Raw genomic sequence first — 12,130 nt, forward strand, 5'->3', positions numbered from 1 at the left:
AGCATTTAGAGTCTTTATAAGAAAACAAAAGGATTCAGGATATATGTGTAGAGTTTCCGTCTTTAACCCCTTTAGTACGTTTCCAAATTCATCCTGCTTACTATTTGGTGATTTTATTCAGCATTAGAAACTTATATGGGGGATTAAAATAGTGAAGACTGTGGCTATTAATCTTCTGACCTCCACAGCTCCCTTCTAAGGTCACAAATTTCAAAGTAAAAATGTGTCCCGGTATTGAGAGGGTTAATCGTTTTTGTCTCATCTCCACAACTTTCATCAGGCTGCAATGGAAGTTATTGAGTGTTTCAAGGATGTTTCCGTGTTTGCAGTGATAGATTAACAAGCAATCTACACAGTAAATACGTAAAATGCCGATGAGAATAATATGACCAGTCGTCTCTTTGTGTGTGTGTGTGTGTGTGTGTGTGTGTGTGTGTGTGTGTGTGTGTGTGTGTGTGTTTTATGAATAGTCATCATAGAAAAAGGAAGCGCTTCAGAATGCGGGATGAGTCAGGTCCTAACAATTTCACCAACTGTCTCTCGTATCAATTGCTGCCATCTCATCAAGCAGTCTGTGATATAAATTCTCCTCGACGTAACAACTCCTTTCCTCCGCTCATCCTCCTACTGTCCTCATATTCGTTGGAATGTGTTTGGCTTTTCCATCATATCTATTTTCATTTATTTTAATTTTTGCTATTTGACTTTCAGAGGTTCTGTTTATGTTTCATATAAGTTCTTTTAGACAAAAACATAGAGGTATTCCTTCAAACACGCTTCATTCATACGGGGTGTCTACGTCTATATTAAAGCAAGGAATGAGGAAAGAGAGAGGAGGAGGAGAAGAAGGAGAAAGAGGATAAGGATGAGGAGGAGGAAGTAGAGAAGGAGGAAGAGGAGGAGGAGGAGGAGGAGGAGGAGGAGGAGGAGGAGGAGGTTATGTAATATATTTTTCAATCTCATGGAATACTGACGCACATGAAATTTTCTCTTATATTCTCTACCCCGAAGTTTCGAGTCTCCTGAAGCTTCGTGGCGGCGCGAGAATATTCCTGATTAATCGCTGATCTCATTAATTACTTCACCTTCGTTAAAGTCTCCCACGACACGCATTTGGGGTTAGTTAATTACCGTGCTCATCAAAAACATCCTGTCTTGGGGACGTATAATTGTGAGGGCTGATAAAGATTACAGTAGCGATTATTCATTAGGAAAAGTAATTGATGTATGTAGGCGGGTAAGGCAGGACTCATCAATCTATCCTTGTGTCAATAGTGTTTCCAGGGGTTGTTTAGTATTGAAAAATGAGGGAGGTAGGCAAGGAAGGAGCAAGGAAGGAATAGACGGGAGGAAGGAGGGGTAAAGTGTGAAGGTACGTACACAAGGAGGTATGAAGAGAAAAAAGGAAAAGTGGCAAGAAGGAAGGTAAGTAGGAGGGAAGGTAGGTAGGTAGGTAGGTTGAGTAAATTCCTCCACATTCTACCCTACGCAGAAGTCTCATTGTTATTGTTTATTCTTGGTTATATTTTGTTAGTTTTTCTGTCTGTCTATCTCTTGTCTCACTGTTTATTTCTGTCTGTCTATCTCGTGTTGCTATCTGTCTGCATCTGCCTCCATGTCTGTCTGCCTGCACGCACGCACGCACGCACGCACACACACACACACACACACACACACACACACACACACACACACACACACACACACACACACACACACACACACACACACACACATCCGCACCTCTCTCTCTCTCTCTCTCTCTCTCTCTCTCTCTCTCTCTCTCTCTACTCCTATATCCCAGCTACTCCATACTTTCCGCATCTCTTCATATCTGCTCGGTTTAATCTTCAACCACAAAAGCCAACCAAAACCTGCCACTACTGTAATAAACCCCGCTGCTGCCTGTGTGGTGTGTGCTTTTCTTTCGCCTCAGATTTTTCCCAGCAAGTGTCGCGTCATCTTTACTCCTAAATTAGAACCGGAATTTCTGCTCTATTTCTGTGCTCCCTTTGTGTGTACGTCCCGAGGACTGAGGAAGTGTTCTTTTCCTTCTTTCTTTTATTTCGTTTTTTTTTTTTCTGTGGATGGGAAATCCTTAGTTTGTTGTCCCTTCATTACTGTCCAGAATATTCTCTCTCTCTCTCTCTCTCTCTCTCTCTCTCTCTCTCTAACACACGGTAAAATATCTAATCAACAATGCACTCTTGATTCCTGTTACTGATGGCCTAAAATGATTCAAAATTTAAAACTTTTGTTAACTATACTCACCTTATTAAATACATAATAATAATAATAATAATAATAATAATAATAATAATAATAATAATAATAATAATAACAATAATAATAATAATAACAGTAACAATAACAATAACAAAATAATAATAATAATAATAATAATAATAATAATAATAATAATAATAATAATAACAATAACATAGGAAGACTGTTGACCATTGCACATTGTTCTTGGATGAGGAGCAAAATAGTTATTGTATAAGTATGTATGTATGTCTGTACATGTTTGGTAACACTACTCTAGCCTTCATAACATCAACCCCACACTGTAGCTACGTAACTACCTCTGCGGCGTCCCTTACCACGAATGTAAACTAGAAATTTTGCACCTCATTCTTTGTGGATTCAAAACGTGCCGTAACATGGCCATGGAACGTTTTCTCTCTCTCAATATTTTTTTTCTCTGCCGCTCATGCTCAACGAGTCTCGAGTGAGGAGGCAACACCCCCACGCCCACATTTCCACACGGAGGCATTAATCACACCAGAAGCAAAGTTAATGCATCTTTTCGTGCTTTTTTTCCTCACAAGACTTCCTTCCATTGCCCACCCGTGGTCTGAAATGCTTCCTTGTGTAGTCTCTTGAACTTTCCCTGTATAGTTTAGTCATTCTGAGACAAGGGTTGTGTTTCGAAACGCTTTGTTTTTCTCTTAAGGTCTCTCAAAGGCATTAGACTCTTATAGATGTCTTTGCTACTGAATATATGCAGTCCTAGTTAAACTATCACCAAAGTCATGAAATCACCCTTAAAACATCTTAAGTACATTGTTAAGTGCGAGTGGAAAGAATAAAAATGATTTCATAATTTGATGGCAAGATTAGTTTTCTTTTGTTACGTACATATAAGTAAGATTTTAATTCTATCATCCCTTTGCCGTTGAAGAGTGGAATAAGTTGAGCAGTATAGCGGCATAACAGAGACATGAAGAATAAAAGGAATGGGAGGAACAGTGATGAAGAGACGAGAGACGCAAAGGACAGTGTGAAGCTAATGTTTGTTTCTTTTTTTTTCTTCTTTTCCTAAGTGTGACTCAAACAATTGCATGTAAACTGCCTTTACAATTTTTTTTGCCATATGTATACATTACGAAAAAGGGCTTTTCCGACCTGATTCGCCCTTCATTCGGTTGATAAATGAATATAAAAAACGAGCTGTAGATGTTACACTATTGCTGAAAACACGAATTCACGGTGTCGGCTGCCCAACGGACTCACTATATTGTAACGAAAAAAAAAAAATATATGTTTGGATGAAAATATACGAGGAAAGAATTCAGGCTCGGGCGAGAGAGAAGGCTGAGTACACGCTAGACCGGCGAGTGGCGCATGGCAAGTGGCAGGTGTCTGTCTGACCAAGTCTGTTTCAGCTTACAGTAATAATACAGGATTTTTCTTTATTCTATGCATGAAATATATAGCCCTGCAGAGGAATTATTCTGTATATACAAGCACGCACGCACGCACGCACGCACGCACACACACACACACACACACACACACACACACACACACACACACACACACACACACACGCGCGCCCGGTAGCTCAGTGGTTAGAGCGCTGGCTTCACAAGCCAGAGGACCTGGGTTCGATTCCCGGCCTAGAGGAGATATTTGGGTGTGTCTCCTTTCACGTGTAGCTCCTGTTCACCTAGCAGTGAGAAGGTACGGGATGTAAATCGAGGAGTTGTGACCTTGTTGTCCCGGTGTGTGTTGTGTGCCTGGTCTCAGGCCTATCCGAAGATCGGAAATAATGAGCTCTGAGCTCGTTCCGTAGGGTAACGTCTGGCTGTCTCGTCAGAGACTGCAGCAGATCAAACAGTGAAACACACCACATACGGGTGGAGCAGACACACGGGCGGTCTTCTCACATCCATCCCCCTCCCTGTCCACCCAACAGTGAATGAGTACTTGGTGTTAGCCGAGCGTCGTGCTTCGCTTCCTAGAGTGGCAGTCCGGCACCTCCGTGTGGAGCTGAAGGGTCCTCGCAAGGCAACCCAGGTCCCCAACCCCCGAGGAAAAGGTTACACTTGTTACTCACCCGGTAGCCACACACACACACACACACACACACACACACACACACACACACACCGCGTTATGTAGTGGTTAGCACGCTCGACTCACACTCGAGAGGGTCCGGGTTCGAGTCCCGAAGGCGGCGAGGCAAATGGGCAAGCCTCTTAATGTGTGGCTCCTGTTCACCTAGCAGTAATTAGGTACGGAATGTAACTCGAGGGGTTGTGGCCTCGCTTTCCCGGTGTGTGGAGTGTGTTGTGGTCTCAGTCCTACCCGAAGATCGGTCTATGAGCTCTGAGCTCGCTCCGTAATGGGGAAGGCTGGCTGGGTGACCAGCAGGCAACCGAGGTGAATTGAATCACACACACACACACACACACACACACACACACACACACACACACACAATGCAGAGATAATAAACTAATAAAAACAATGAATCTTGAATAGCCAGTCAAAGAGATGTTTATGCATTACAAACAAGACAGGCAGTGCTGGTGACGCCTGCGTGGTGAACAAGACAGGGAAAAAGTGGCAAACCGTACCTCCTCCCGGCGGTGCAGCAGTGTATGGTACAGGACGGCCGCGTCGGGACCCACCAGCCACACATGGGTGACAGGCGACGAGTCAACGCCTTCCCCTCCCGCCTGGATGGTGACAGCTCGCACCCCGCCCTTCGGTAGGCCCAGAAAGGTCTGCGCTGCCTCCACCAGTCTGAGTAGAACGGGTGTTCCTGCCTGCGGGAGAGACCGCACTTGAGGGGCAAGGAAAGCCTGAAGGTCGACAAAAAGTCAATGAGAATATTCCATCGGTGTGGCACGTGACACTATTACATACATACACCACACAACACTGCCGGAATTCATTTATAGGAGAAGCGATTACATAATTATAATATAGAGGCAGCGGTGGTGAATACCGATAAAAATCGTTAATTTATATTTTCAAGCAATAGATAATTATAATAAATGTTGCTTCTATGTATTATTACCTGTTAAGTATTCATAATCCGTACCGCGTGCAAAGTTTCAGACAAGTAGGTTGCCTAACTACGATAATACAGCCTTCAGTCCTCCTGAATGCAATTGTAGATACACACTACTGGGTCTCGTAGGTGAAACATGTTGGATAAAAGTTCATCATATTACATTATAGTGTTCCACACGTACTGCTATGCTAACACTAAGGAGGGGAAAATAAAGTGAACTCTATACACTCTAGTTTCCAAGAGGGGTGCATCCTGTCTGTCACATCGAATTATGTAATACACAATCAGTTTTTCAGCTCTGCAGATTTTTATCGATTTTCTTCAATGTTGCCCTTACCTTAACGAGTTGTGCTATCAAAGGAATGCACTGCCTGTCTATGGAGAAGAATTTTATCATTATAACTATTGCTATTATTATCATTATTATTGTCTTTCTTTTGAGGATCCCGCTGAAACGTCTTTCATGTGGTAAGTATCTACTAACACTCCCACGCACAACACAAAAGAATACTAATGTCCTTAAAACAGGCGCTGTGCACTAAAAACAATGCAAGAGTCTCTTAGAAAGTCTTTGGCCGCGGACTGTTTTGGAGCCCAGCCTGCCTTGCCATCCCAGTCCTTCCCACAACCTGTCAGCCACCGTCCAACTCCTTTCATGCTCCACAAATGAGTTCATGCAAATGGACGTATATAACATCAGCGGATGCGCCCCGTGCTGTGTGGAGTGCCTCTCACCTCCTGACGAGACGGCACATCCACTTACCCATGCACCCAAATAACACACACACACACACACACACACACACACACACACACACACACACAATTACTTTATACAAACAACTGAGTTGCGAGTTCCTGGGCTGACGAAGCGAGCCGGGTGTCCCTCATTCACATGCAAAAAATATGCAGCTTTATTTGCATGATAAAAAAAAAAACGCAACAACACAACATGGTGTGTGTGTGTGTGTGTGTGTGTGTGTGTGTGTGTGTGTGTGTGTGTGTGTGTGTGTGTGTGTGTGTGTGTGTGTGTGTGTTTTATGCAAGAGGGGAAACAGGCCAAGTGCAACAAAAATGGAGAAAAAAGGCCCGTTGGGTTACCAGTCCCCTGAAAGTTCATATGAGTTATCAAACTTCAGGGACAAATGTCTTGAAAACTCTCTCTTAAAAGAAGTCAAGTCTTAGGAAGATGGAAATACAGAAGCAGGGAGTTCTAGAGTTTACTACAGAAAGGAATGAATGATTGATAGTACTGGTTAACTCTTGCATTAGAGGGCTAGATGGAATAGGGGTGAGAGGAAGAAGAAAGGCTTGCACAGCGATGCCGCAGGAGGAGCGGAGGCATGCAGTTAGCAAGATCAGTAGAGCAGTTAGCATGAAAATAGCAATTAAAGATAGGAAGAGATGCAACACTCCGGTGGTGATAAAGAGGCTGAATACAGTCAGTCAGAAGAGGCTGAAGTGTGTAGCCTATTCAGTGACAGACAGAGAATCGCGAATCAAATAACACTCATCAAATTACACTCATCAGCATCTTCTGATCTACTAAGAATCTTATCATATTTACACTTCTCATCCTCCCTTTCTCTTCTACTTGCATCCATTATCCAGGTCTGTCAATAGGAACACCACAGATAACTAATAACATTTCTATGCTCTTTGAAAACAACCTTGATGAAAAAGAGTCCATGAATACACATCACAAAGAATACATCAGTCATCATGTCTATAACCTATGAAAATAAACCCGAGGAAAAAATAAAGCCTTTACGAATGCAGGCCATACATTCTCATCCCAAAGAGCACAAGTCATGGCCGCCGCTATTCCCTTTGAAAATAGACACATGACACATGACAAGCTTATAAGACTCCCAGATAAGGAGTGTGCCTTACAACTTGGGTCGAAGGCGCCGGAACAGTGAGGGGCACGGCACTTGTGAGGTCCTCCAGGCTGACGTGATCCACCTGCACACTCACATTGGCACCCACACCGAACTGACCCTGGCTTGGGGCGCTGACCTCGAACTGCAGGTGATAACTGAGGGACGAGAGGGAGAAGAGAGTAAATTCACTGCGGAAAAGAATCGTATATTTTTTCTTCTTTTTAAAGTAATAGAGAATTCTGGCCTAGGGCAACCAAAAAAAAAAAAAAAAGGGAGTGACTGGTACGTTTTTTCTTCTTTTTAAATAATAGGGAACTCTGGCATAGAGCAACAAAAAGCTACAAAAAAAGGAGTGGCTGGTAAATATACTGCTGAAAAGAAAATAATTTTTTCTTCTTTTAAAGTAATAGTGAAATCTTGGCTAAGGCAAAAGCAAAAATCCTAAACCAAAAGGAAAAAAAAGAGGTACATTTAAGATGTCGGTTACCAAAGAGTATATAAGTAATAAAACAAGGTTACTCAAAATGAAAGGATAAACGTCTTATGTTAACTCCCACCACCAACCAGCACCACCACCACCACCACCACCACCACCACCACTCCCTAAAAGAAAAATCCTGAATATCTCGCCACGATGGATGAAAAAAAAATAAATAAATAAATAAAAATAAACCCGTAATTTGGAACAATTGGTATGGCTGATAAACATGATATTTGGATTAAAGGAACGTTAATGTATATAACGGGTATGGGAAATACGTATAGGTAGTGAGTGATGGGAGTATGTAGACCGGTGAAGAATGAAGAAGTCAGCAGTAGTGAAGATATAGGTAGGGGAGAGAGAGAGAGAGAGAGAGAGAGAGAGAGAGAGAGAGAGAGAGAGAGAGAGAGAGAGAGAGAGAGAGAGAGAGAGAGAGAGATGGAAAATCAAAACTAAAGGAAGAAAAGAAAAGCAAGAAAGGAAGGAAGTAACGGAGGAAGATGAGGAAGGAAAGAAATAAAGAAAAACGACGGAAATGAAAGGTGATAGGATACAGAGGAGAGAATGGGAGCCTTCGAACAAAGGAAGGATAAGGAAGGAAGGAAGTAAGGAAAGAGAACGATAATGAGAGAGAGAGAGAGAGAGAGAGAGAGAGAGAGAGAGAGAGAGAGAGAGAGAGAGAGAGAGAGAGAGAGAGAGAGAGAGAGAGAGAGAGAGAGAGAGAGAGAGAGAGAGAGAGAGAGAGAGAGAGAGAGAGAGAGAGAGAGAGAGAGAGAGAACATGGACCTTCATCCTCCCATATTCCCTCCAAGACTACAACCTCTCTCTCTTGTATACCTGCCCGGGGGAACAGCGTTGGACATGTGCAGGTGACCAGTGTCTTGCTGTAGGGAGAAGCCGGGCAAGGGCGGGGCGCTCCTCCAAGCGTAGATCCTCTTTTCGGCGCCTTCGTCAGGATCCTTCACGTATATCCTCCCTAGGGGCACCTTCTCACTCCCTTCTCCCTCCTACTGGGGGGAGATAAACCGAAGTTCATGTGGCAATAAACAATTAACGATAAGGAATGAAAAAAGATTCTTCCAATTTAAGTTATGAAAAGTGTGTAATGTGTGTGTGTGTGTGTGTGTGTGTGTGTGTGTGTGTGTGTGTGTGTGCAGCGGCGCAGGTGTTGGGTCCATTCCACATTTGATGAGTTGTGGCCAGTAAAGTTTTATTAACGGTAAGGGTGAAGCAGTGGAGTGGAGGCTTCCGTGACCTCTTATCGCGACTCCTCCTACGGTAAATAATATAAATAAACACTGGAAATTAGTAGATCTCTTTGTTATGCTGTGATGTTAAGAGGAACATCACCACCATTATCACCACCGACACCACCACCACCACCACTAGTATCACTACCACCATCAACAATAGCTGCGCCATTGTCAGTGATAATATGGAGGTGTCATTATCATTTTTTTTTCTTTTTTTCGTGTTCAGTTATATTCTTCCTTTTGTACCTCCATCCCTGCTTTTTTACTAATTCATTTATATACTTTACCTTCAATAAACTGCTAAAATTGTGCTATGTCAGGTGATATTATGTTAAGTTTATTTAAATCAGTTGTTCCCAGTTGATTCTTTCATTGCGTAGATCACGACTCGACAAGAATGACTAACAGAAAGAATATTTTACCCAGAAATTAGTTAAGTCAAAATTAAGACTAAGATTATCTCCATACTCCCCACTGCTGCTACTGCTGCTGATGCTATTGCTGCTGCTACTGCTGCTGTTGCGTTTGGTACTACTTCTCCTACTACTGCTACTACTACTACTACTACTGCTGCTGCTACTACTACTACTATTACCACTACTCCTACTACTGCTGCTGCTACTACTACTACTACTACTACTACTACTACTACTACTACTACTACTACTACTACCACTACCACTACTAACTACTATTACTACTGCTGCTACTACTACTACTACTACTACTACTACGACTATTACTACTATTACTTCTACTGATGCTGCTGCTACTACTAATAATAATACTGTTACTCCTGCCACTACTATTACTACTTCTACTACTACTACTACTACTACTACTACTACTACTACTACTACTACTACTACTAGTACTGCTACTACTACTCCTACTACTACCATGTGTGTGTGTGTGTGTGTGTGTGTGTGTGTGTGTGTGTGTGTGTGTGTGTGTGTGTGATGACCTTGAGGACATGCGCTGTGACAGTCTTGGCGGCGGGAGTCAACGGGTTGTCATTCTGGTCGCCCACGTTGAGAGTCAAGGTGAGGGTGGCGGTGCAGGGCTGCGGGGCGCCGTCACCCACCACCACGGGCACTAGCAGGGCTCTCCTTTCCTCCCTGTCCAGTGAGCCGCGAACCCACACCACGCCAATGCCCCTGCCGTCTTCCGCCTCTGTGAGATGTGGAAGGAAAGAAATACAGAGGTGGAAAGAAGGTTTATTGTTATTTAGTTTATTGTTATTTATTTTAAGTTTTGGACTGGGTGAAAAGTGTGGCTATTTAAACCTACTATTTTTCTCACTTTTTTTTTCTCTCTCTTATTTGCTTTTCTCCTTGGCTTTATATTCTAGATCCTGAATCGTTCATCTTTTACGTGGACTTGAATATCTGCAGACTTAAAAATGATCATTTACGAAACATTTTAGTTCTTTAATGTATGATCTCTTGGTACTGAAACTACACCATTATTAGCTATCGAACTAATTCTTCTTTTTCTCTACGTTCTCCTAATGTTCTTTTTTTTCTGCTTATTGTTCCCTTTTCTTCTTGTCCTCTTTGTTGTCCTTTCCTTCCCCTTCATCATCGTTCTCCTTCTCTTAATCTTGTTCTTAATCCACTCTATAATTCTATTACTGAACAAAAAACTTACCTTATCTTCACTTTCCTCCTCCAAATCTCCTTACAATTAATTTCTTAAAGCTCCCAGTCTATTCTAAGTCACCTCAACATCTCTCCGTCTACTCACTGGGATCAAACTCCACCCTGACAACAGAGGACACGTGCTCTGGGGCTCTGGGGTCGAGGAAGAGGCTGAAGGGCGGCCCGTGACCCAAATCCCAGTCGTCCGGGTCGCCGAGTCTGATCTTCGTCACCATCTGAGGTTCTCCGTTTTCTTCCACCTCCACGCCACCTTTGGGCTCGCTCAGAAAAGGAGGATTGTCGTTCACGTCTGTCACGGTTACCTGTTCGAGTGATGATGGTGGGGGTGAAATCTACGTCATACAAAAAAATCTCACTTAATTTGCTAGGTTCATCTTAGCATTTGAAAATAGTTCCTAAGGGTGTCCAGTGTTTGAGATTATGAGGCGTGAATTGAAAAGCAGGAGAGTTTAAGATGTATGTTACCTGTTAGGAATGAGTGATTTCCTTCTCATCCTTCGCATAGCTAAGTCTAATTCCTTGTGGTATTTGAAAATAGTCGTTAAGAGAGTTTCAGAATAAGGGTGTAAACTGAAGTGAAGTGAAGGAGCTGAAGACATTATCTATCAAAAGCCAGTTACTTCATCTTACTCCCGCTACCTACTCCTACTCTCTATCTAAAGCCACTAACTCACGTCACAGTACTACATACTTATTCCGTCCTTCTCTTTCACCAGTAATTACTCTGAATACATCTCTCTATTCCATCTCGCTCATATCTAACATTAAATACATCTCACAGATAACAAATTTTTAAAAAGCAAAATCCTACTTGATTGATTTACATAAACTTATTTAGTTAGCATTTTCTTCCATTTTTAATAATATAAAATTCTGTAGTCATGAGGATTTTTCCAGTTGTATAAATGCTTCTGTTTTTTTTTTTTTTTATCCCGAACTTTAATAAAAAGTAAAAAGAAAAACTTTAACCTCTAAGTTTTTGCCTTGTAATAAAGATATGATAATCACGTTTCACTTTAAAAAAAAAAGAAGAAAAAACTATATTGATTGACATATACTTCCTACAGCAATATTTCCTTTAATAGTCATGCTCTAACATCCTGTAATTACTGAAAGAAAAGTTCAGGTCCATGCAGACATGAAAAGTACAGTATTTGCTCCCCTTTATCACAATAACAGTAACTACTCCATGTAAAACTATCTAAACCACATGTATGAAAAAAAAGAACACTCACTGCAAGGGTAGCTGTGGCGGTCCGGGGTGGAACACCATCGTCCGTCGCCCACACGAGGAGAGTGTGGGTGGGGCTCTTCTCCCTGTCCAGGTGGCCCGCCACCCGGACCTCCCCAGCCGCATCCACACTGAACAAGATGTCTGGATCGCTGTCAGGAGCGATGGTAAAGTGGATGATCCCATGACCTGCCTGAAGAAGGTAAAAATGTTCTATTGGTACTCTCTCTCTCTCTTCCATGCAGTGGGTAATAAAAAGTGATGTGGTAAATCAATGGATTATGTTAAAAGTAGTTGTTTTTTCTTTGTTCCT

The 12,130-nt window shown here is 42.3% G+C and overlaps 1 protein-coding gene across 1 annotated transcript in view; it reads right to left on the minus strand.

Moving 5' to 3' along the window:
• LOC123520833 (putative neural-cadherin 2) overlaps positions 1 to 12,130 on the minus strand; it is a 241,129-nt gene that overhangs the window by 33,432 nt on the left and 195,567 nt on the right. Inside the window, exons 12-17 of the mRNA XM_045283469.1 lie at positions 11,822 to 12,010; positions 10,672 to 10,888; positions 9,890 to 10,098; positions 8,510 to 8,679; positions 7,202 to 7,346; positions 4,866 to 5,057 (exon numbers count right to left, since the gene is read on the minus strand). Of these exons, the coding sequence (XP_045139404.1) occupies positions 4,866 to 5,057; positions 7,202 to 7,346; positions 8,510 to 8,679; positions 9,890 to 10,098; positions 10,672 to 10,888; positions 11,822 to 12,010 (1,122 nt within the window). The remainder of the gene's footprint in view (positions 1 to 4,865; positions 5,058 to 7,201; positions 7,347 to 8,509; positions 8,680 to 9,889; positions 10,099 to 10,671; positions 10,889 to 11,821; positions 12,011 to 12,130) is intronic.

Source organism: Portunus trituberculatus, chromosome 47, assembly GCF_017591435.1.
Source record: "Portunus trituberculatus isolate SZX2019 chromosome 47, ASM1759143v1, whole genome shotgun sequence".
In the NCBI taxonomy this organism is placed as follows: domain Eukaryota; kingdom Metazoa; phylum Arthropoda; class Malacostraca; order Decapoda; family Portunidae; genus Portunus; species Portunus trituberculatus.